The 25,550-nt window shown below is 45.0% G+C and overlaps 1 protein-coding gene across 1 annotated transcript in view; it reads right to left on the reverse strand.

The window, feature by feature from the left end:
* Positions 1-25,550, reverse strand: part of CACNA1C (calcium voltage-gated channel subunit alpha1 C) — a 465,827-nt gene that overhangs the window by 25,939 nt on the left and 414,338 nt on the right. The window contains exons 30-33 of the mRNA XM_058853070.1: positions 24,648-24,731; positions 23,907-23,990; positions 5,852-5,884; positions 2,915-3,043 (exon numbers count right to left, since the gene is read on the reverse strand). Coding sequence (XP_058709053.1) covers positions 2,915-3,043; positions 5,852-5,884; positions 23,907-23,990; positions 24,648-24,731 — 330 coding nt within the window. The remainder of the gene's footprint in view (positions 1-2,914; positions 3,044-5,851; positions 5,885-23,906; positions 23,991-24,647; positions 24,732-25,550) is intronic.

Below are 25,550 nucleotides of genomic sequence, written 5' to 3' on the forward strand. Positions count from 1 at the left end.
GGTTTAGATTAAATATTAGGAGGAAATTCTTGACTATATGGGTGGGTGAGGCATGGACAGGGTGCTCAGAGAAGCTGGGAGTGCTCAAGGCTGGATGGAGCTCTGAACAACCTGGTCTAGTGGCACTCTGCCCATGGCAGAGTGGTTGGAACTAGGTGATTTTAAGATCCCTTCCAACCCAAACCTGTCTGTAATCCTAAATTCAACACAACTAAATCCTACAGGAAAAATTGAGGGAGTGTTTTCACTGTGGAGATCTGACAAAAATCTGCATAAATCATCTCCAAAAGATCAGAATATTAATATGGCAAAATATAATCAAGTCCTTTAGACAAGGTCTGTAATCATCATCTTGAGTATCAGGACAGATTCCTCTGGCTTCTTAGGGAGCCTGAAAAATCGGTATTTTACCTCACAGTGTCACTGAAGAGACCACCAGCTCAGAACTGGGCTCCAAACATTTTGTGAGGATTTAGTTTGGGCTTGATACACACAATACCTAAGAGCTCCTGGGCCAGTGTCCAGGCAGAACCTGAGGTGTATAACCTTAACAGCACTTCTGTTTTCTGTACTTCTGTTTTTCCCACCCAGATAGGGATGGGAAAGTGTCTTCTCTCCTTTCTGCCTGCTCCTTCACTTCCTTTTCATGTTCTTCTGCTCAGTCCATTCCTCTCCACTAATGCCCCTTCCTGCCCATCCCTGCCCCTTGTTCCTTTGCTCCTTGAGCTCTCCACCTCTCATATTCCACACTTCTGTCTCTGTCCTCCTCCAGCTCTGTCCTTCCCTGGCGTTACCACGTTGTCCTTGCGATTCCCACGGCCCTGCCGTGCCCCCAGCACCCTCTCACTTCCCACTCCTCCCCAGGCTGACCCTGTGGCTGTGTGTGCAGATGGAAACCCTGCTGAGCACTTTCCCACCAGTCTGACCAGTGCCCCAGCTCGTACGTCAGCACTTCGTGCCATGCCCAGGGCACGTGGAAGTTACCACGGGATCGAACTCCAGGAGTTCATTGCTTCTTAGGCTGTCCTGTGGGAGCAGAGAGGCTGTCCTGTGGGAGCAGAGATGCTGTCCTGTGGGAGCAGAGATGCTTCCTGGAAGCATGTGGGGACACTGAGGAACCCGTGCCAAGGTCTGCTGGGATCCCACATTCTGACAGTGGGAGTGGCTGAATTAAACACGGCACTCTGGCTATTCTTAGCTCCCAAAGGAGCCTCCCGGTAGTTGCAAGAGGAGGAGCTTGGAGCAGAGAATTCCAAGTTATAAATGGCTAAAGGCTTTCAAGGGAAAAGGCGCTTGCTTGCAATGCTGCTTTTCTTCTTTTCCCCCTCCCCTGCTGGGGAGGATCCCTCTGTACTTTCTCCCAGCACCCTACAACCCTGCCTGAAGCGACTCCCAACCCAAGAGGTCTGAAGGTCACTGGAGGGAAGTACCAGGTGCTCCCTTTCCCATCCATCTCCTCCTCTCCAGCCATGAGCCGTGACCAGCTCAGGGTGAGCTATTGCTAAAGAGGCTGGAGGGGCACAGGGGCAAGGGGAGGAGAAGCAGGAGCTGGAAAGTGTGACTCTGTCCCCTGCATCAGGGCTGGCTGAGCTGTGCCAAGGGAATCTCATTCCTACGCCTGCAAACAAAATGGTTCCCAGTGGTGCTGCTCAAATAACAACCTGGAAGTTGGCAGCTCTGCAAGCAATGGGAAAAGTCACTGTGGTATGGATGTGGCAGAAGCCTGCTGTGCAGGGTTAGGTCCTCTGGCAGTCAAGGAGTGTGAAAAATGAGTGCTTTGCATCAGCCTGGTGGTCTGGCTACTGGGAGCTGCACTGGAAAGGTCCGTGCTGATCCCTGGCGTGTTACTTCTGCTGAGAAGAGACAAGCTGCAATGAGCTGCAGCACTGCAGGCTTTGCTCCCAGCTTGTGTTGCTGCTGGTGAGGTTTAAGTTTTAAAGTGTGGGTCAGTTCCTTTTCCATCTGAGTCAATACAAAAGCTATTAGCCATTTACAGCTTCAGTCTGAGGGGTTTATAGCTGCTGTTTCAAGACTTGTGTGTTGCACGAGTTATTCTTTCGTGCTTTTGTCCAGTGGTGTGTTCTGCATATTTTCTCATGTTTAGGCCACTATTTGTATTCCTGTGCTGTGTTTTCCTGCCATTTCCTTTGGATATGCCCCAGCTAACATCCAGGTTGTGCTGGTCCAGTAAATCCAGGTCAAGTCCTTTCAAAATGCAGGTATATGCTCTGCTTCATCGCTAACTATCATTTTACTATATGTGGCTAGGTTTTTTTTTTCCTAGCAAATAACTCTGGTGTTTCTTTTCCTCCAAAAGTAGTGATTCTTATCCAGTCTGGTATTCTTCACTTCCTCCTATCTACTCTTTACCTACCACTGAAATGCAACCTGTCTGCAGGGGAAAAAAAGCAGCAGCAATTTAATAACTTGGCATTGTTACCATCTCAAAAGAGTAGGGCTAAAAAGGTGAATTCTTCCTGGATGAAAGTATGGAGGCCACACACCTCTAGTACTCACTGGAAATCCTCAAAACAAGGCTTAAAGGAAACTTAATTGAGACCCAGGCCTTCCCCCATAGCTGTGTATTAAAGTTACACATATGAAATACAGCTCAAAAAAAGGGAAAAAAAAAAAGAAATATGGGATCAAAGGGTTACAGACAGGCAGTAATTGAGTTGAACTGAACTATTAAGGCTGTTCAGGAGGGTCTCAAGCAATTACTCATGCTTTAAGGATGAAACTCATACCCAGGCAGTCATTCCCATTTACTCAACTCATTCCTGCCGCTTGTCCCTGGGTGCCTTTGAGCTGAGGCACCGGTGTGAAACCTCTCCCTGAGAGGCCACCAAGGGAAATCAAAAGGGGTTAAGCTTCCAAAAGGAGTTCTCTTTCTTAGAGGTAAGTGAAGGAATACCTGGAAGGACTTGATGAAGGTCCAAAGCAGCGTCCGGATGCCCTCCCCTCGGCTCAGGAGCTTCACGAGACGCATCACGCGGAAGAGTCGGAAGAAGGTGATTGAGATGCGAGAGTTTTCCTCTGCGTTCTGGAAGCCATTGGCACAGAGGCAGGAGTTACAACAGCACGAGAGGAACCAGGGCCCTGGGCCACAGAGGACGCTACGCCGAGGGCTCACTGCACTGTTCCTTGTCCTGGTACTGCTCCCTGGGCTTCCACTCCCCGGCACCACGGGGACTGCTCCAGCCTGCCCTGTCTCCTGTGCTGGTGAGGCTGCTCTACAGGGGCTCTCAAGGCCATCAGCCTCTCCCTTCAGTTTGCCTAATCCAAGGATTAGGGGTAGGTTATGCTGGTACCCCTCCAACACATCTCCTCGTATCACAGAGGGGCAATTCCCCTTTGACCTCGCACTGGAGGAGAAAGACACTTTCTCTTTTGGCCTGTCTTGAGTGTTTCACCCCAGTGAGTGCCTCAGCCAGCAGTTCTGGTGAATCTGGTGTTGGGCACCAGCCACGTGCTGCTTGCTCTGCTGGGAAACAGGAGCAGGTCCCACATTTGCCCCTGGGTGCAAAACCCCACGGGGACACGGTGTGTGCTGGTGTCACTGGCACTGCTGCCAGCCTGCCTGTGGCTGTGCTCCTGCAGGCTGGGCCTTTCTCATTTCTCACGACCCCTTTGGATTTCCCACAGTCTGTGCACTGACTTTTATTATTTTTTTGTTGTTGTTGTTTTTTAAAAACATTTTATTTTGGCTTTGCCGCTACTGTTCAAGCGAGGAGTATTTTAAAATAGTCTTTCCTCTGGCCTGTTTTTTCTCACAGCATCTGCTTTGTCCCTAAGCATTTTCCCCTGGGGTTGTAAGCAGCTCTGACGTTCCTCAGCCTTCACATGTGTGAAGGCAACATCCATCTGAAGGCTGCTGCAGCAGCAGGCTCACCTGGCCTTGGCAGAGGACTCGCTGCCTAGCTCAAGGGCACAGCAAATGCCATGATTCCCAGTTTATTAAGCCCCTAAAATACTGTGCCAAGCCTGTGGAGCTGGTGCCTTCCGGTAGCAGCGCTGTGGGAATGTGACCTCCTGTCACGGGGGGGAGATAACGCTGTCACCCTGCCACTTTGACCTGCTGTGGAGCAAAGTGCATGGAAACCTCCTCTCTGTCCCCACCCAGGCTGCAAAAACTGCAGTTTGAGTCTAAACACCACCGAAAGAGCAACATTTAGGAGGAAGAAACAGTGCAGATCACCCCTGCTGTTAACTACTCACCACTGTGTAAACCAAGAGAGAACAGACCCTTTGGATTTCCTGTCACTGGGCAGTGCAAACAGCAGCTGCTTGCCTGTCTGCTTCTGATAAATCCCAAGGCCCAGCAGCAGCCTGGGTGGGTGTTTCTGGGGTTAAAAATCGGGGTGCAGATGTGTACCTGTGTGTGCTCCCTTTTCTGAACCTGGGAGAGCAGAAAGGGAGAGCTCAGCTCTGTCCCTGTCCCTATGCAGGGCCTTGGTGTGACCCCTGCTCACACAGAGAGCTCAGCATCATGTGCAGCAGTTCAGGATTGCACCCAGCTGTCTGTCTGTCTGTCTGTCTGTCTGTCTGTCTCTGGTTTGTCTGTCAGCAGGTAGCTTCCTCCAGCCCGTAGCCAAGGCTGACACTCGCTGCCTGTGGAGTAACGGGGTGAAAAAGATGAAGGAAAGCTGAGTGCTCCCTACACCTCCATCCTTGTTTGGTTATTTGGACTCTGGGCTTCAGTGATCTGGAGGGAGTTTCTCTGAAGTGAAGGAGGGAATGTGGCCTCCAAGGAATCAAAAATCATGGCACTGAATGCTCTCAGCTCTACAATCCCAGAGGGATAACTGTAAGGTCAAATACCTCTTCCAGTCCTATAGAAGCCAGGCTCTAATACAACCTAAATCAGAGCTGAGGTTGTGTGGAGAGCAATCCTGATGTGTTTGTGATTAAAAAACCAGCATTTTTTTATTCTACCTGCTGCACTTCTTGTTGGCTTGGCTCTTTAGGTGGCAGCAAGCTGGGACATGGGTCTAGACAGAGGTTTTAGTATTCCTTTGTCCTTCCTTGCTGAGAGGAGGCAGATATTTATCTCTGCCCTCCTAGCATCCTGGAGCAGGCAAAGTCTAAGCAGCAGATAAAATAGAACAAATCCCTCCCTGACGTAAATCTGCAACTTACTGGCATCAAACCACTTAGCCAAAATCTCAGTGATGCCTCAGAAGATTACAGTCACTTTAAAACTAGGTGGCCATAGATGAGCTGATGCTTGAGTAGCCCTGCTTACTTCCTCCTGGCTTTCATCCAGCTTTTTGAAGGCGTATCCTTGCTGGAGCAGGGAGGTTCTGCAGAGTGGCAATCCAGAAACTGGAGTTACTGGTGGTGTGGGAACTGCCTTGCACACCAAGGCAGCAGTGTTTTGTGCACCATTTACACTTTTTTTTGGTGTAAAATAAGAGATCAAATGTTCTTAATGAATCACCTCATTGAAGAGGAGTTTCAGAGTCCCAGCCCTTCCTTTTCTGGAGGCTCGGACATGAAGTCACCCTGCAAATTCATTCAGTGTCACATCCATAGTGGCCCAGGGACATGGTTTGTGGCTAACAAGAAATCTTACCAGGTCCAGTTCTCTCTTGGTGGTTCATTAGAAGGCAGAAGGACAGTTAACTCGACCAAAGGAAAGCTCAGGATGCACAAGAGATACACATGTGCAGCATATTCACAGCTCATGTGAACACCAGACTCACACCAATACACGACATGGCAGCTTCATGCACAAATAACTAGGCTGGGCTTGGAGAGAGAACTTGTGATCACGGAGAAGAGAAAAAAGGAGTGTGTTAGAAAGAGTGTCACAGAAGCTGGGAGGGTGGGTCTGTATTTTTGGTCTTACCATAGAGGAAGAGCATTGGGTATGTTCAGCTGGCTTTAAAGAAAGGCAGACAGAAATAAGCTGTAATAAGTCTCCAATCAAGAGCCCTAGTAAACTAGGTCTTGGCTAACACAGGAGCAACAAAATGGCAGAAGAGGGCAAAAGGGAATTTGAAAGAAATGCACAAGAGGCTGGGCTTATTCCCTAGGATGCCCAGGGTCGAGGCTGGCCATGGCAGAAATAGGTACAGCTGCCACTGAATTTGACGTAAGCTCTCTCCACATGTGAGTGCCACCCTGAGTGCTGGACACCCTGGCAGTGGAGGCACTGTGCTGGTAAAATGTTTCTTGTATCACTACTAAGAGTCCAATACAGGGGCTGATTTAGCTCTCCCACTCAGATCCAGGCCATGTCTGCACAGGGACCAGCCAGCTTCTAGTGCATCCGTCTGGTTTGGTAAACCCATAATATCCCAGTGCTAAAGCAACACTTTATAAATCCCCGTTTCCTTACAGTTCTGGGTGAGGGAACGGGTTGGGAGACTCTAACTGGCTCTTGGCAGCCCTACAACACCCAGCACCAGCTGTGGGATGTGGGTTAGTGCAGCTAATTAGCTCTCTCTACCTTCACCCACCTCTCAGCAAAGCCCATGGCACCCAGTGGATTTGTTCTTGGAGGCCAGGCAGGGCTGAGCCGAGCCCTGGTCACGCCTGGAAGAGTCAAATTGCTGCAGACACTGCCTGATATTCCTTGATTAACCTCTGGGGCCACTTCCTATACTGAGAGCAATTCTAAAAAACACCCAAGGCTGCAAGTATCCTTAGGTGTGAGAAGCAGAATTGTAAATGAAATAAAACTGTCTTTATTAGGAGTCCTTCAGTTCAATAGTAACGTAATCCTTCAGGCTTAACCTCTACCACATGCCAAACCTGTCTGCTACTTTAGGAAAGTGGGAACTGATGTATTTCTTCTTCTGTCAGTGTCAGAATTCCCCTCTAGTGCCATGGTGGAGTCCTGCAGCATGCTCCTGCTCTCCAAGGATGCTGCAGCAATCAAACTGGCATTGTATTACCTGAAGAAAAACTGTAGTTTGGATTGCACAGCCTAATTTTGGTGATACAGGCAAATGAGAGTAATTAAAAACCCAAGGTACACCAAGCCACTTAATAATTTGGGTTAACTCATTGGTTTGATAGTGTCAGCTTTCATTGCTTTTATCCTCCTCTTTCACGTTTGCTCTTGTGTTTTCAGATCACATACAGGCAAAAGTTGGCTTGAATACCAAATAAAGGAGCAGTGCCCATAGAGACATTTCTTGCAGGTCAGGCATAGATTTTGATTTTGTGTTGCTAGGCAAACATCTTTCCAGCAAAACGTTTCTCTGTCCCATCCCCCTTCCTCTTTCTCGTCCTGAAAATCACCTTTTCTAACAGTAGAAGGACCCTTATACTGCTGCTTGCTGCATTGCTGGTAGAAGGTACAGAGGCCCTTCAAAATAACTGAAGGAAGCCTAAAAGTGTTCAGGATTCTCCATCCTTGATGTCTGACAGTGTTGGTGAATCTGTGACTGACAGGCTGAAGAAACCTTTTGAGCTGCTGTGGGATATTGTGCCTTCATTGTGATTTCTTCTCTTATTCCCTGAGCTAACTGGGCTGTGTTTTAAGGTGTGGTCAAAAACGTACCAAATAATCTCACTGCCTGTGGTGGAGGCTCGAAAGCAGCACAGGAAAGGTTCTGCTAATGCTGGCAGGTGGGATTTGTACAAACTGTGGCACTGCAGGCTCAGGTTCCTGCTGTGCTTGTGCACAGTGTGTGAGTTCACGAGGGGGAAATCAACCCCCAGCTTGGGGCTGCTGAAATACATTTTCTGATATCCACAAAGGTTTCAGAAAGGAGGCAAATCCTACCACCTGTGCCCAAGGGGCACCCCATGGACCAGAGCCCAGGTATCTGAGAGCGTGTTAATGGAATTTTCAAGTGCGGCCACACCGAACCCTAAAGCTGAGAGAGCTGCAAGATTCGAGATTCCAAGAATCTTCAGCCTTTCCAGTGGTGTGAGAATGCCAATTTTAGGATGAGGACAGGCAACTGGCAGTGGTCACATCAGTTCCCAGAGGTGGAGAGGCATGGTGACAACTACCTGGAATTAAAGCCAGTGTCTATTGCCCATCTGAAGTAGATGGGATTTCATTTCTACAAATCTCAGAGCTAGGTGGAAAAACAAACCCTCACCTGTTTAATGTCTCTGAAAGAGCTTTTGGAGAAGCTACACCACTGAGCAGAAAGCACTCTTGGCTGTAATGTTTAATTGTCTCTGCTCCTGCCTGGGGTTTAACCTGCAAAGGAACTTCAAGACTTCTGTCCTGCCCTTCCCTTTTGGGGCCTGAGTAGCAGGAGCATGCTGAATGGGAAAGGTCCCCAGCAGGGAGGTCAGTCAGAGACGATGTTCTGAGCAGTTTTCCTCGTACAGAAGAGGGATCTGAAGTATAAATCACAAGTCCAGGGCCATATTTTGAGTGATATAGAAGGGAACCTTGCAGGCTGAGTGGGAAAAGAAATATCTGAGGCAGGATGCACCGGTGTAAATACACCTGGGGGGGATGAGTGCATTCCAAAAACTCTTTGGGTATTTTTTTCCTTCTTTATTTCAATGTCAGTGTATTTAAAAAGACAACAGAGATGCTAAGGAGCAGAAGAGGCCAAGAAGGAGAAGAGAAGGTTCTAGAAGCCCAAGTAAAAACTCAGTAGGATAAAGACTGAGTGATGCCTGCAACATGTCTGAAAACCTCCTCAGAATATTGTTGCCTGCATACATCTCATTCACGTTCAGTGTGTACCAGATAAATTGTGTGCCTTTTTAAACAGATAAATTGCTTCAGCTGCTGCAAACCTGTGAGCATCCTTAGAGCCCCCACAGGCACAAAAGAGGAAGGCAAAGCTTACCAAGAAGTCAGGATCCCAGGTAAGGAAGTCTCTGGGAAAGAAGCCAGGTTTATTAAATGAAAGTACCTAAAATCTCACAGCACAGGATAAGGTAATTATGTTCCTGATAATCATGCTCTGGGTGGGTGGGATCTTTACTGAGAACTACTTGTGAAGAACACAACCCTTTCAGGCCCTGTTGAACCTCCAGAAAGTCTCACAAATCAAACTTGGTGTCTGATGCTGCCATCAAGTCAAGGAAAAAGTTTCTGATGGGTTGTGCTTTGGGAGCTAGGAGAGGATAAAATTTGCACTTCAGGAGAACCGGTCTCAACCTTTCAAGAGCAACATGTAACAGAGTCAACAGAGTAGGATGTTTGTGCTGTGATGCAATCCATTCTGAAATTCTGAGAAGGGATGATGTGGCTTTTCAGACCTGTCAAGACAGCAGCAAAAATATGAGCAAAAAGGCTTTGTATAGTCACAGTAGTATCAAAGTTCCCTGAAATACCCATGGCTTGTGGATAAAGATTTGGAAGAAAACAAGAAAGTGTGCTAACAGGCAGATTGAAATGAAAAGTTCCAGTAGGAAATTCCTGAGAAGAGGTATGAATCCAGTGTTCATCCTTGTGGAGCACTGGAGATGGAGGGCAATGTTGGGAGGTTTGAGCTCCTTTTGGGGGTTTGCACAGGTGTAATGGCTCTCCAGAGGGGCAGCACCTGGAGAAGCCTGGAAGGGAGCTTCACCAGGTCTGTGTTTAATCCACACAACCACGGAGGCTCCTCCACTGCTGCCCAGGTATCAGTAGCTGCTCAGCAGCTGTTGAAGGCTGACTGCACTGAGATGACAGGACAGGACAGGCAGTGTTCCCACCTGCCAGCACTGCTGATGGCAGCAATTCTTTTACACCACAGGACACACTGAAGATGAGCTCAACTCCCTTGGAGAGGATCCAGCCTTTGCTAGGAAGTCCAAACTGATCCTTTCCCTGATGCTTGAGGAGCAAAACTTCCTTGCTGATAGTTTTTCACTTTCTGGCAACACTTTTGTTCAGAGGGACGAATCTCTTTTTGCAAGAGATAATTCAGCTTGTGGAGAGCGTTTAGCAGCTGAATTCACAGTGTTGTAATTGCTTTGCTAGAGTTGTCTCAGTCAGTACAGAGGTACAACTGCAGCCTTCTAGTTATGCCCTAGGTTAGGAGAGGTGAAGGAAATGTGTGTTTGAGGTGCTGGCACCACAGTATGACAGAGTAGCTTCATATTTCTCAGGAGAACGAGTGGTCAGATGCTTATGTTGCCTTTTGTGACAAACCTGTAATGGCATTTCTCCTCTGAGGAAAGTGTGGCTTGTGGATGAAGCTTCTGGAAGCCCACTTAGAGCAGCTGGTTGCTGGTGATGGATGTATTGGATGGATGGTATTTCCTTGATTATTGAATTTGGAGTGTGAAAAGCTCCCCCTGAAGATGCTGTGTCTGTTGGAAACTCGATGGTTGATTTATCTGCCTTGTCCCGTGAGGAAGGGGGTGATACACCTTCACTTCTTGCTTTTTTCTCCTCACTGCAGCAAGGGTGCCTCTGAGAATCCTCTCTGTGTAGTTCCTTTGCATTTGTAGGATGTCAGCCCTTTCCAGGTCAAGGTCTTTGCACACAGAGGTCTCCTCCAAGCCTCCTGCTTCAGCCATGCTGTGACTTTGGGCACAAGGTGAAGGGTGGAAAGAGACATTCTGAGGAAACAAGCTCATCAAAACCATAGGCAAGATGTGGAGGGGAATTAAAAGCACAAAGACGGCAATGGCAAATGGCATCTTCTGGAGATGTTTCCTTCCCGTGTGGTTACACTGAGATGGGATCTGCAAGGTTGTGAGTTTCAAGGAGAACAAGGATTTACCAAAGTAAAGGGAAAAAAAGAGGTTTAGAAGTTATCTGTGCAGTGAGGACATGCTAAAAGAAGGCACTTGACATCCTCTTGTATTTGTAGTGTCAAAAACTAGACAAAATCCTTTTTTTTTTTTTTTTTTTTTGTTTCCCTGCAAAAATATTTTCTGTTAGAAGAATGTTGATGCTGAAAGTCAAATGTTCTGTAGAAACATGCCGATTTTGAAACAGGCATTTCAGAAATGCGAGGTTGAAATCTCACATTTTGTCCTCACACATTTTAATTTGGTTTACATTGCCATTATAAATCATATATAACTAAGAGAAAAAAAAAATCAATGCCAGATTAAACTGCTTTTACTCTACTGAGGCATATGTTTTGAATCTTGATTATTTCAATAGAAATGATCTTTTACTGAAAGTTTTTCAACTTTAAATTTTTTCTTCTATTTTAAAACAGAAAAAAAAAATGTCACAAGGGGCTTTTGGAAACAAAAAAAAATTCAGCCTCCCTATAGCTCTAATCTAAAAATAAAGGAGGCTTTTTTTTTGGTGATTTAATGCCTATTAGAAAAGGGCACCATCTTACAGGAAAACTGGGAATTGAGGTGTGTGATGCTGCCTTTACTGGGGCAAATGGTGAGCACCTTGTTGATCTCCCTGGAAAAAGCTCTGAGTGTTCCAGTGCAATTTACCATGCTGACACTCAGACTGCTCTGCAGAGGAGCCTGGACCCTCCTGCAGCCAGGAGTTAAAATTTCATTTGTTGCAAGGAGGGGAATTAGGAAAAAAATGCGACATCTGCAATGAGGTTTCTCATCAGAAATCACATTTCTGCCTGCTCTAACTCATGGGGGCCAGTAGACACCAAGTGTCAGCTCATCCAAATTCAATATATATGCATTTATACTTCACTGATTCCACATGATCTCAGACCTCAGGGGGAGCATTTCCATATCCCCATGCAACAAAAGCCTGTTTTGAACACAGTTAATAAGGGCAAGGTAACTTTTAAGCAAATGAGTCCTGCAGCTATCAGTTTTTTCCCCTTCATTTCCTATGTATTCTAAGATTTTGAAATTCTGGAGCTTGCTTTTCTAATTAGCTTCTAATATGCAAATCATACCACTTTGAATAGCTTATTAATTAATTTCATATATATATATATATATCCATGAAATTGTCAGACAGTAGTCTCATGGTTCCAAGTGCTTAAGGTAAATATAAGGAAAGTCAATTGCTTTAATTTGGTTATGCAGATTACCCTAGATTGACAATTAGAGGACAAGTAATGAAAGGGCTGCTTTTTTACACAGCTAAAAGCTCCACTTTTCCCCATGACTTTCAGAAAAGCAGAACAATTGGTAAAGTATATCTATGCAAATTATTCTTAATTTTCAGGATGTTTTAATAATCTTCCTCAGCAGCTCTGGGAAATCAAGTCTTATGGTAATCAAGCCTGGGGGGCTCCTGAGAAAGAAGCAGATACCAACCACTGTCAGAGATGTGGTGCTCATCTTCAGGTGCAGCTGAAGACTCAGAGAGGCAGGTGCAGCTCGCCTGTGTTTCATCATTTGTGTTCTGTGGGACAGGCAGCCAAAAAAAGCCCAAAACATCTGGATGAGAAGGTGCTGAAGATGAACTGAGCCATGAAAATAAATGTTGAGATGTTGTGTGCAGGACCTTTTGTTTTACAGGTAGAGTGATTTGGAGGATCTCCTGTTTGAGTAAGAGAGGTTTTGATGATTTGAACACCTCTGCCAGGAGCCATGTGTGGTGAACCCTTTTCTCATTAAACTTGCCTTTTCATTTGCCCAATTCTTGATTCACAGGGCAATGGCTCCCAAAGGAGATGATCAGTCTGTCCCAGCCTGGAGCAGCCTGAGGGGGACAACCCTGGGGACAGAACAGACCACTGAAAAAGATGGAGAGAGAGCAAGAGTGGGAATTTAAGTTCCCATATCTCTCCAGCTTTCCTCACATTTATTGCCATCCATGCCAACAGTGTCCTCGTTGCTGTTCCCAAGCAGTCCAATGTGCTTCACTGCATTTCCTAAGGCAATGTTAACACAGCTTTTAAACATCAAACTCAGCAGTGTGTTTTTCACTCTGCTGGAAAGGGCAGTCTTCTTTTCCTCTTTAGAAAGATTTATGTTCTAAATTACATTGATCATTATTCTCTTTTTTTTTTTTTTTTTCTCCCATTGTGTGGGAGGGAAGAGGGACAGAAATCTGTGGGACAGGTTTTCCAAAAGGAGGAGCACAGCCTGTATCTGTTTTTGACTCATTCCAAATAGCAGTTATTTTCACATCCAGGTTCTCCCATCCCAAAAACACAAATAAATCCATCATCTTGACTTCTATCTGTAGTGGTGTTGTGAAAGCACAGCTGCTCTGGAGGGCTGCAAGCTGGGAGATGTTCTTGGACACACTTGGCCTGCTCAGCTTCCTGTGTGCTAAGGCCATGACACCAATTTTGATGTCAAAATAAAAGAAAACGACTGTTCAAAATGTTCACGCCACTCCTAATGACTTTAAAGCCATGCTGTTGTGCACTGTGTAAGAGCTGATTCTTCCCATTTCTCGTAGCATCCCACAGCCTAGCTTGGAAATGAGAATGGCAACAGAGCTCATCTCTGAGATGAACTTCCTGAGCCATGGACAGGCAGGAGTTTTGTGACCTTGCAATGCTCCATTGGTACTGAGAGGGTGAGAGGCATCTACAGGCTTCTTCTTCCCTGTGGACTGGTGATTTGAGGAATTAAGCAAAATCCCAGAGGCATGTCCTGCTGTGCTTTTCCTCTCTGCACTCGATGTTTGAGCACTTCTGCAGATATTTGTTAATTCTGAATTAGGTGATGGGATTTCATGGTGTGGGAAAAGGACAAGGGAGAAGGAAAAAACAAAGAACAGAGTGAAACTTGGTGCTCTCAGTGTATTGGTGTTTCTGGGGTTTCTCTGGTCAGCCTGAGGCTGAAAGGAGGAGGGAGACCTTTGGACTTTGTAGGGTTCCAGGAGCACATGAATCCAGAAGGAAACTTCAGTAGCATCTTTGTTGTAGCATACAAGTCCTGGATAAGTGATGGTGAATTACACTGGTGCTGTTAAGGCTGCAGTCTGCAGCAAAATCCCCACTCCTCAGCATAAATCTGGCAACTATTGGAGCCAGGTGGAGGCTGGACCAGGAGCAGGTTTTCCTGGGAAGGGAGGCAGGAAGGCTACCAGCTGAAAGATTCCACATGCAGCATTGCCAGGACACATCCTTAAGGCTCTGGGACAGTGGGAAGATGGATGAGCCATCCTGTGCTTTGATGAAGGGGCTTAAAGAAACTGCACACGCTGCTGGAAGCAGGAGAAAACCCAATCCACTTTCATTCCAAAGCAGTAGGGCTGTGGATTGCAGGAGGCTCTGGATGACTGTAGGTGAACTATCAACCCCTGTCAGTTTTGTATAATTAATCTTTGCTCAAGGGAGGATACCCAGAGATACCAGCAGCCCAAACAGAGAGATTGTTATGGACCGTTTTCATCTGAGATTTGTAGCAGCTAGTATTTAATTCCCAGTCTGTGTCTTTTCATTGCCTTTTAAATTAGAAAGTTATTTAATGTTGATGCAGAACATTTCCTAAGAAAAAAAAACAACAGCCTACAGACTCATATTGGATTTCTGTATGATATTATAAATCCCTACATGTCATTCTGGGATTTGAAATGCCAATCACAGGCATTATCAGAAAACATTAGAAGAGGTCATACAGAGACTGGGGATAGATCTTACAAAGCTACTGAGCACCATCTTCTTGTTCTACACATCTTTCCAAGAATAAATGATTATTGATTTGATGAATTCTTTGGTAAAATAAACAAGGGTAGGGATTGTTTAGATGATATGTAATGCTCACTGTGCGTGATTTACTGTGTTCAGGTGTGGTCAAACAGTTGAGTTTCAAATTCCCTGTTTCTAAACATCAATTTGTTTTTGATGTTTTTCTATTAACAAATGTTTCTTTACAGCTGAGGCATCTTTGCTTTCATGTCTGTTCATCTTATGTGAAGATGTCAGCTTGGTCTCCAGCAGGGAATGGGTCCCATTTAGCAGATTCCCAGGAAGATCTATGAAGCAGAAGTTTGGTTGGCATGTTGTGCCAGACAGTCTTCACAAAGAAGGTAAGAGCACAACCATTTTAAAACCAGATGTCTATTAAGAAATAACATAAAAAACCTCACCCCTCTTGTGTTTGCCTGGCTGGTGCATGAGAATGTAGAGGAAGCAAGGCAAGAGCTAATTGAGGGTGCTATATTGACTGTATTAGAAAGGTTAAAATTAATTTATATATGTTTACCTTTGATTACAAATCTGGGTGAACAGCAAAGCCCTCCACAGCTGGGTCTGGATTTGATGGAAGTCTTTACATTTAGGTTTGCAGACTGGTACCATCACCAAACTGAAAGGCTGCCCAGTGCCTGGCACAAAAACCCTCACCAAGGGGAGCAGCTCTTCCCCTGGACTGGTGGGATCTTGGCTGAAGACAAAGAGGAAAATCTACTGCCACATAAGATAGGAACTTCCTACTGCCTTGCTGAAAATGTCTGCTGCCCAAGATTCCAGCAAAACTGGGAGAAAATCACTGGGGAGAAGAAGATGGGGGAGAGGAGCAAGTTAAAGAGGAAAACAAGTAAAATGCTTGTGTATGTGTGTGTGTGTGTGTCTTCCCTTCTTCCATCACCTCTGCTGCTTTCAGTGCAACTGACAGTGCAGCCTGGGACCAGTTAGGAATTCTCTAAATACGCACAAGAGTCCAAGATGGTGCAGGCAGCGAGGTCTTGTAGCACTGATGCTAAAAGCTCTTGTGATTCTCATGAGGAACAGGAGCTTTTGCAGCAAAACTGAGTGAGTGAAACGCTGGGGTTTGTGCCCTCTCTGTTACTGCGGTTTGTGGGTGGGGAACAGCCACACTGGAAAATTCCTTGGGTGTTCTCAGCAAGGTAGGTCTGAGAAACAAGAGAATTAAACTCCAGAAATGTCTTTCACTGCTTCAAGGAATTGCCTCAGATGATGGAACTGGCTGGATCTGAGCTCACCCGAGCACCTTTTTCACCATCTAAGGGTGCTTAGAGATCATTAATTAACATTAATATACTCAGAGATATCTAAGGAATCAAGAGTCAGAGATTTTTCTGTGGATTCATATAAAGATACAATCTCTATTAGAGTTCAGGGAAAGTTAAAAGAAACTTTTGCTAGGCAAAAGGAATGATTTATCCTGGCTAGCAAGCCAATGGAAAAATATAATCAGCCTGGGGTAGCTCTTTTAAATTTGAGTGTTTTAACTAGCTTTGTGGAAAACCACTTTGGAATAAAAAGGAAGATGAAATATAACTGTAATATATCACAGATGTTGATGCCAGAGTATTGTAGTGGGTTTTTTCTTCAAAGTGCTGTGATAGAAAAATGACAAGTAAAATTAAATACTGGTCAGAAAATCTGGCTGAAGGCTTTTTAACAAGCTCTTTGTACTGAAATGCAGATGTCATACACTTATTTTTAGTATTGAACCAACACAGGACAAGCTCTGTGGTTCTTTGTGTTCCTACTATTAGCTTTTACTCTTATTGTAACAATAATTTACAGTCAAATAAGAAAACAGGACTTCTGCTCGAAAGACCTTAAAACGCAGCAAGGTTTTGGGTATATGCAAGCCTGAACTAATTAAAAGTACAATTCACTCCTCAGGACAGTCAGTGAGATGCTGTGGGCCACCATTTTAAACATTTTCACTCAGAAGGACTCCAGACAGGATTATTCATCAGGTCTTACAGTCATAGCACTGTCTTAACTTTCTTTTTGCTGCTTTCACATTTAGCCTCTAAGAATTTGTTCCCCTGGGTTCTTTATCTTCTGTTTCTCCTATTTTAATTAATGAGAATGTGTGTGGTTAAATTTTTCCTGTAAGGAAAATTTATTTTTATGCTACTCTTAAATCTTCCCTGCATTAAAATACACTCTGATTTTTCCATGGGGCCTGGATTAATGTCAGAAGCCAAGTATAACAATTTTGTGGAAATCACAATATTGAGGTACTTCCTTAAAATTGGGTAGTATGAAGAGTCTTTCAAAGTGGGAACTACATGTCTGCTTCTTATGGTGCTAGCACTGCTAGCAACAGCTCAAATATTCAGATAAACTGAGGAAGGAGTCATTTGCTTTTACTACCCCCTTTTTCGGACAGAAAATACATACTTTTTTCTGATTGTCCATATTTCATACAGAAAAAGTTGTGCAGTTACCAAAACCACCTCTTTTAAAGGGAAAATCACATTATGAACTCTGGAAATGCACTCCAAATACCAACATTTTAAAGACAAGAGATTTAAAAAAATAAAATAAAGAGGGCCCATCATCATGACAAATATATACATAAATAAAACCAAAAAGAACCCTGTTCAAACATGGTTGTGGTTGGATACTTCTTTCTCACCAATACAGGGTGAAAAACATGCACTAAAATTGTTGATTAAGCATGGGAGGTGATCAGATTCAAATTGATCTAAGCCTAATCTGTAGAAGAGTCCAGGGCAGCTCTCCTGATGTTCTTCAAAGGCAAAATAAAGCACTTTTCACTCCTATTGCTCACAACCATGCTTCAACGTGGCTTCCTGCAGCTGGGGCCACCGTGGTGCGTTACCTGAATTATTCCAGTGATCAAAACACCACCAGATATATATTTATATATTAAAAAATAGATAAAAAAATTAAAAAAAAAAAGCAAACTAAATCCACCCTCCTCGTTCCCACCCTCCCCCCACCAATTTTACCAGTAGCTTTCCCAAGAAGAGAACAGGCCATATATACAGACATGTACACGCACACAGGGAGAGCTCGGGACTGCGGACAACTCTGGGATGGCAGCAGTAAGGGTGTGACAACACGAGATGTCAAAAGAAGCCACTGTGCTTCTCCAGCCCTTTGCTACATCATTTGGAGGCCTCTGCTACCCAGATGGCGTTTGAGAGGGAGAGAAGGGAGAGGGAGGGAGGTGTTTTCTGCCTCTTGCAGGAGGTTTGGGTGAACGAGCTCGCCAGCCCTAGGAACCGCAAAGATTTGCGTCCGGTGGCCAAAATCTGAGCAGCAAAGGGCGTGGAAGCGGAGAGAACCAGACAGGCAGAGAAAGACAGGCAGACAGACAGACAGACACAGCGACAGATATGAATGCCAGTCCCCAGTGAGGTGCAGGCTGGATGCAAGTCGTCCTTCCCGCGATCCTTGCTCCCTTGGAGGGGTGTGTGCACAGGACTGCGTGGCAGCGCTGCAGGCCTTGCGCGGGGGCAAGGACTGCAGCAGCGTTTGAGCCACTGGTTCTCTGCCTTCTGACACATTGGTTGAGAGTGAAAATGAGCTCGTGAGGTTTAGTGTGGCTGGAGACGGGGGGGAGAGGAAAGCGAGGGAGAAAAGGAAGAAAGGCGGGGTGTGGGTTAAAAGGGAGGGGTGCAGGAGAGGGTGAAAGGGAGATTTAAGTATAGGCTTTCAGATATTCCAGAGAATGGGAGCAGGAGCCCATGGCAAATAATATGAAGCCTCTTGACACCAAAAGCGAGATGATTGTAAAAAAAGGCCTCATGCGCCTGGTTTAAGCCTGAGCTGCTTTACATCAGCAATAAAATAGACTAAATGAGAAATCGCTGCACAAGTCTCCAAGTCTTGGGAGCTCAATGCTTTGGTATTTCTCTGGCCTTACTGCACCACTACTCAGGATTCAATCAAGCTGCAACCCTCTGCTGACTTCCTAACAGAATTTGGAAACCTTTCCAGGAGTGGGAGATGTAAAGTGCTCAGCTCTCCTGAATACCTGACGGACAAACACCAAACCATGACCCAGCAGGCTGGGGCAAAACAGACCTGACCAACATTTTTGAGGGCAGTAATACACCAAGGTGGGCTTTGGGTTTCCCTAACCTTCTTCACTACTTCCTGAAGCACCTCAGTCCTTTGTGTCCCCAGATGCCCACACACAGCACTGTGCTCCCCTCCTGTTAAAACCCCACCATCTCCATCAACCCTCAAACCACTTGTTCACTCTGAGGAAAAATAAGGGCATTTTATGCATGGAAATATTCCATTATTTCACAAAACTCCTCCAGTCATGGGTTCTCTATCCCTGACAGTTCTCATCTCATAGCCATGCTCACCCCCCTGGCTCATGACACCTGCTGCATCACCTTGTGTACCTGTGCTGGGTGACTGCTGCTCCCCTGGGCCTCCTGCAGCGCTCAGACACACTCACACACGTTCACTGCATGAGCAGGCAGGGTGGACACCAGCCCAGAAGGTTTGCTCACTCATCCTCGTGCACCCCCAGGCACAGCTGACAAGCACAGAGGCACCAGCAGAAGCCCTCAGAGACAGCCCCACGGACAGACAGACAGATGGAACCAAGCACACAACACCCCCACTGTGCTCCCAGCTGGGGTGCCTCTGGAACTCTCACACGTCTGCAGGCCACCAGCAGCCCCCAGGGGCACTGATAAGAGCAGAGCTTTGCTGGCTAATGAAGGCTGAGCCACGCAGATTCTTTGGTCTGACACTGGCAGGGGATGGGATGGAGGGAAAGGGCCCTATGCACCAAGGAAAAGTGAGTTTTCCTCCCTGACCAAGAGGAAGGAGGTCACATCAACACCTTTCCCAGTGACTCAGGGCCTGGCTGTTTTTCTCTCATTGCTTTAGGCACGGTGGCACAGCACAAATGGAATTTGATTTCCCCATTTGACACACAGCAACAAACAGTAATGAGCAACTTTATTTGCCTGGAGGAGGGGACAGCAGGCTGTTAGTCACCTTTACAATACTCAACTCCAGGCTGTGTCTGCTGATGTGGAAAGGAAAGAAATGCTACTCTGTGCTTGGGGCTACTTCTGGGATGATACAATCCAAACCTGCTGGTTTTTATTCAACTCCTATAAAATCTATTTCAAATTATAATAGAGACTAATAATATTTACCATCTTAACATTTTCTTCTAAGGAGCTTAAAGGGTTTTGCAAACTCTAACAAGGGTACTTTTTTAGCACAAGGAATAATAGCAGTCTCTACTGATGGGAAGACTGAAGTTCAGGGATCTAATGAAAATCCAAGGAATATAATCCACAGACCCTACATCCCAGGCCTCATATACTATTTTTCATCCTACTCCCCAAAAGTCATTCTTTGTCTTGAAGAGAGCTGACACATGGTTGATGTGGTCTCTGCCTTGGAAGTTCTTTTTTAAGCAAAAGATTAAAAAGCCCTCTCCTCTTTAGTTACTTAAGAAGTGGCATAAGAGTGCCCCAAAACAGAAAAACTGGATATTCCAAAAATAATTTTGGGGAAAAAAAAAAAAAAAAAAAAAAAATCTTCATTTTATGGCTAGGAAGTTGTACAGCAGTCACTGAGAGGAAAGCTCTGAAAATGCAGCTTCAGAGTCATGCAATTTAAAGGTGAATTTGGCAGAAACTGTGCCTTTCTGAAGTTTTCAAACACAGCAGCACAACCCCTGAACCCATGAACAACCATTCACTGCACAAATACACGTGAAATACTTGTGCTCCCATTCACACTCTTTTCCCCTCACACATGGATTTCTGCCTGGACACTCTCCCGTGGATTTGTAGCCCATACAGGCATCCAAACACACTCAGAGACACGGAGCACAATTAATGGAGTGCACACTCAAAGACCCACCCATGCACACTCACATGCATCTTAAAGCTTTTGCTCTGGGAAATTCCTCTTCAAGAAATGGAAATAAATGTCAAAAGTTAAAAACAAAAGACAAACCAGAACGTGGGGAAACCACACAAACAAAAGCAAGCACATACCTACACACACACACACACACACACACACACACACACACACACACACACAGTGGAGGCTGCTCACAACTACAGCTCTGGGTTTGCCTGTCCTGGTCTGCTGAACCTCTCAGATTTCAGCCTAATGAATTTATTCATTATTCACAGGTCAAACTGATCTGTGCCAGGGGTCTCCTTCCTCCCTCCTAGCTGACCACAGTTAGAACTGACCCTTCACTCCAAGAGCAGCACCTCCTAAGATCCAACACCCTTCAGCTTCTAAGGAGTTAAGCAGAAATATTTTACCTGTGCCTGACCAGTCTCAACATCTCCTATTAACGGAGCTGATTGGCGTTTTGGGGTTTATTGTTCCTGTCCTTTTCGGAGCCCAGGTGTCTCAGAACAAGACAAGACAGAGTACAGAAACACAGGGCAGGGCTGGCTCAAGCCCACAGACAGCGAGGAAGCAACAAATCCCCGAGGAGATGGGAGAAGTGTGTCTGAACATCTGCCTCACACTGCTCGGGGAGGATGACAATCGGCCGACCAAGGTGGGCTGCTACTTCCAAAGCCCATTTCCTACAAGGTGTAACATACCAAGTGCTGCTAGCAGGGAGGGAATCTGACAGGACAAACCGACATACAGAACATTCTCTTATTCAATAAGGGTTATAAAAAGTGCAAAGGGATTTCAGAACATTTCAGAACAAACTCAATCCAGAGCTGCCGCTTATTTATCAGCGCATCAAAAAGGTTGTGCAAGTTTTTAGTAACAAACATTAGAAACTAGTAGCAAAGGACTTGCCTAGATAAAAAGAGAAGATTTAAACATGCCAGGTAACAAAAAGACGTGTGCAGAGATCTGTAAAACTGTATAGAAGGAAAGGATTCTTTAGAGGAAACAGAGGGACCATCACACAATGCTCTCCACAGCCCTTACTGAAAGAGCCAGGGCCAGCCCTGCTGCCTCCTCACCTAACACAGGTGCCTGTTGTTTGGGCAGAGGAGTGCCCACGTTTTTCATAGGCTTCTCTAAGGGAAAACTGGATTTTGGGCCTTCCCTGACATGAACTTGAGCTGAGAGAGAGCCTTGTCACTGGCAATTAAGCACAGCAGCATGCACAGCCCTGGAGACTGAAGATCACAACAAGCAGCAGCAGCATGACTGTCTGGACAAGATGCTGAGAAGGAGTGTGATTTATACTGCTTAAATTTGATGTCTGGGAGCTGGGTGTCTAGACAAACCTAACAAACCTAGACACTCTCCAGTCACTGGTGGGCACCTCCAAGTAGCAATTTATTTCCCTGTCACTGACACCTCCAGGGTGCCTGGGGAGGGAAGAAACCCTCACCACTAACAGCAAGAGGACACCTGGGTGTCTCTCTTCCTCTCAGACAATGGAAGTTAATGAGGAGAATCTGAGAATCTGAATTTCTTCAAAGGGACCCATTGGATTTTCCTGCAGCCTGGGATTTTTTTGACTATTTATGTACCAAAGCACAAGGATTTCCTTCCTTTCTGCTTAGAAGACTTTTGTCTTCTAATACAGATAATACTGATTCAAATACAGCAGTCAGGGAAGTCTTATTGGTGTTTAATAGGATTCATTTCCAGTTAAATGTGCTTATTCCTTCCAGTGCCACCAACAGTTCTCCCTCTACGGATGAGAATTGACCTTTTCCACAATCTAAAGGCTGTTGTAAGTTTCCCTACTTTGTTTGATTGTAACAAGTGTGGCAGAGAAAAGGTTTTAATTTCACTCTTAAAAATTAACAACCTCAGCCTCATTGTAACATCCCTCTACAAAGTCAGCCTGATACTAATATCCACCTAGAAAAAGGGTAACCAAAATTGTTTGCAACATTCTGTGGGAAGTGTTGTAAGCAACTTTTTTCGTCCAGAAAGTAAGACATTTAAGAGGTGCAAAATAAAAGTTCCTTTTTAGTTAAAAACTATTTTCCATTCTTTCAAAAGACAAGGAAAATAAACTAGTTAAAAAAAAATAAAAATTCATTTATTCAAAATCAAGATGTTACAGCTTGAATAAATAGTCTTGTTTCAGAACCAAAAAAAAAAAAACAAAAAAAGAGAAGTTGAGCAGAAATTAAACTAGAACCAAGATATGAAAATATTTTGTTTGGAAGGTTCCAAGTATGGCATTTTTATTTTTCAAAATGCTACCTAATTTTTTCCCTAAACACAGTACTGAGTGAAAACTATGCTGTCACTTTTCTGCTTGCAATGGGTTGTCTTTACAGTACACAACAATTCCAAGATGGAATGTCTATTCAACAGCCATATAATTTTGAAAATTCACTACTAATTTGAATTCACTACTAATTTTCTATTCCTTAAGCTATTTGCAGCAATTTTCCTTCAATCTTCCTATTTTCCTGGCCTTTATAAGCTGTTTTTTTCAGTGTCATTTTTGTCCATGCTCATAAACCCATCATAATCTTTCTTTTGGAAATCTGTGCATTTCCTGCCTGTCCTTTGTCTATTTATCCTATAATTATAGGATAAATAACCCTATATCTCCAAAATAAGTGATATAGGAATTTTTTTTTACCTGGTGTGATTTATTTCCTGCACACCAGGTGCTGATTTCAGTCTCCGTGGCTCTCTCAGTCCTTCACCTGTCTGAGATGGGCACGAGTGGGGCCAATCAGTGCCAACTGGGCTGGTGCAATTCGAGAGATGGAGCAAATCAGGTGGCAAACAAACCAACAAAAAAGGGTTGGAGCTCTGGTGCTTTGTTTTCCTTTGGGATTTCTGCTTTATTTTTATTTTACCTACCTTTTTTTATTTTTTTTTTTTTTTTTTGTCAATAATTATTTTCACATTTGAAAGGGAACATTAGGAGCAGGTCCCTCTAAGCAGAGGTGATTTGCTGTTTATTCCTGGGTGAGGAGGCACAGGGGGGATTCCTGTTTTGGTTCCCTCAGTTCCACCTCGAAAGAACTGACCTTTATCTCTCTGTGGGGTGGAGAGTATTGAACTGCCATGGGAAGCAAAGCATAACACTGGGCAGACCAAAGTGCTGGCCTGGGATTATTCGAGCAGCTTCCCATGGCACAAAGAGCTTTTTTCACTTACACTCCACATTCCCCATCACTTTTCCTGCTATACAGTTTAATTCATGCCAGGCGGATTATGAAGGGGAGAAAATGATGCAACAGTCCAAAAAAAAAGTCCTTTAAGTCGTTCAAAAAAGAAAAAAAAAAATAAAATAAATTAAAAGCAAACCAAATAAAATGAAAAAAAAAAAAAAGATAAAAAAAGGAAAAAAAAAGAGCTTTGAAATGAAACAAAAAATTCTGAAAATAAACTCAAAAAAGAAAGGAGGGAGGGGGAGAGAAAAAAAAATAAAAAATAAAAAAAGAGAACCCGGGAAAGACAAATGAATGTTAGAGCAGGCACGATCATGGACAGACGCCAGCTACTTACGTTCACCTCGGTGATTGCTATATCAACAATGCTACCCACAACAATCAAGGCGTCAAATGTATTCCATGCATCACAGAAATAGTGCTGCATGTGGCAGAGAAGCCAAGGAGAGAGAGAGAGAGAGAGAGAGAGAGAGAGAGAGAGAGAGAGGAAAGAAGGAAGAGGAAGAAAGAATGAGAGAAAAAAGAGAGAAGGGAGAGAAAGAGGGAAAAGGGAGAAAAGAGGGGGAAAAAAAAGTAAAAAGTAAAATAAAAATAAAACGAAAATAAAAACAAAACAAAAGCATGAAAGAGGGAGAGAAGAGGAAAAAAATAAGAAAAGAAAGAGGTTACGTGGGCATATTAAATAGTCTCTTACCACTCTACAGTATTGGTTGCTCAAACCTCTGTAACGTTTCACATGATGGAGGGTATCAACAAAAGCCTGGTTAGTCAGAAAGTTACACTCAAGCATGTCTACCTTTTGGAGGGAAAAAAAGCACACACACCCCAAACTCTGTGCGCTTTCACCAGTCACAGCCTTGGGGCCAGCTATGACAAGTGAAAAAGAAGGAGGCATTTCCCCCCCTCCTTTTTTTTTCCCTGGGAGAAGGAGAAGGACGACGGCAAGTTCAATAAAAGCATGACTAGAGGGAAAAAAAACCAGAAAACAAAAAGAGAGAGAAAAAAAGAGAGAAAGAGAGAAGGAACAGCAGAGGAGGAGGAGGTGGTGGTATCCTGGGGAGGGTAGAGTAATACTCACATTAGTTTCACTGAGAATGACGTCTATAATGCTGCCAATTACGATGAGGAAGTCAAAAACATTCCAAGGATCACTAAAGTAACCCTACATAAGGAAGGGGCAGGCAGGATGGGGATTAAAAAGGAATGTTAGACAGACAAAAACAGTTCAAAATTACCATTAGAATTCCTGCCCTGATACCTCAAGGGGTTTTCCTCTTAAGTCTACTTGTTGTGTCTCTCAAGCTGTGGCCCAGGCCTGGGTTCCCTGGCTGGTGTGAGCAGCCCCTCTCCAGCTCATGAGATTCCAGAGAAGCCACCCCTCCCCTCCAACTCTGAGACAGGGGCTGAAGGGAGGTCACACAGATCATTTTGAGCGTGGCTGCTGCCAGGAATGGGGCTTGCAGGAGCAGCTCCTCCATTCCTGGCAGCGCAGCACCCTTCCCGTTTGACTCGGGGGGAGAGTACGGGAATAGCGTAACGAGGTTTCCTCAAAAAATGGGAATGTCGGTGTCAATCCCCAATCCATGTTTCAGCTGCAGTGCCTGCTGTGCCATGGAGGAGGAGAGGGCACAGTCAAGCTGGGGATGTGCTGTCTAAATCTCATTTTTCTCTTTACCCAGCCACAGGCAGTGTTAGGACTAAGTTCCTTTCAGTGATGCTTTAGGTCCTGTCTCAGTAACACAGAGCAGGAAAGCTATCTCTGTTACTCTGAAAGCACACCTGCACCACAAAATGCAGCTGTGGATGTAGCCTGGCTCATCCCACCAGGAGGGGGTGAGAATGGGAGCAATGCTGGCTTTAGCATTGCTCAGAGCCAGACCTGCTGCTCACTCCTGCTGGAAACAGCGCCCAGCAGCGCTGTGGCCTTGGCTGTCCAGGAACAGTGGTGGCTGATCCCTTCAGGGGCTATCCCAAACTTCTC

Source organism: Poecile atricapillus, chromosome 18, assembly GCF_030490865.1.
Source record: "Poecile atricapillus isolate bPoeAtr1 chromosome 18, bPoeAtr1.hap1, whole genome shotgun sequence".
Taxonomy (NCBI): domain Eukaryota; kingdom Metazoa; phylum Chordata; class Aves; order Passeriformes; family Paridae; genus Poecile; species Poecile atricapillus.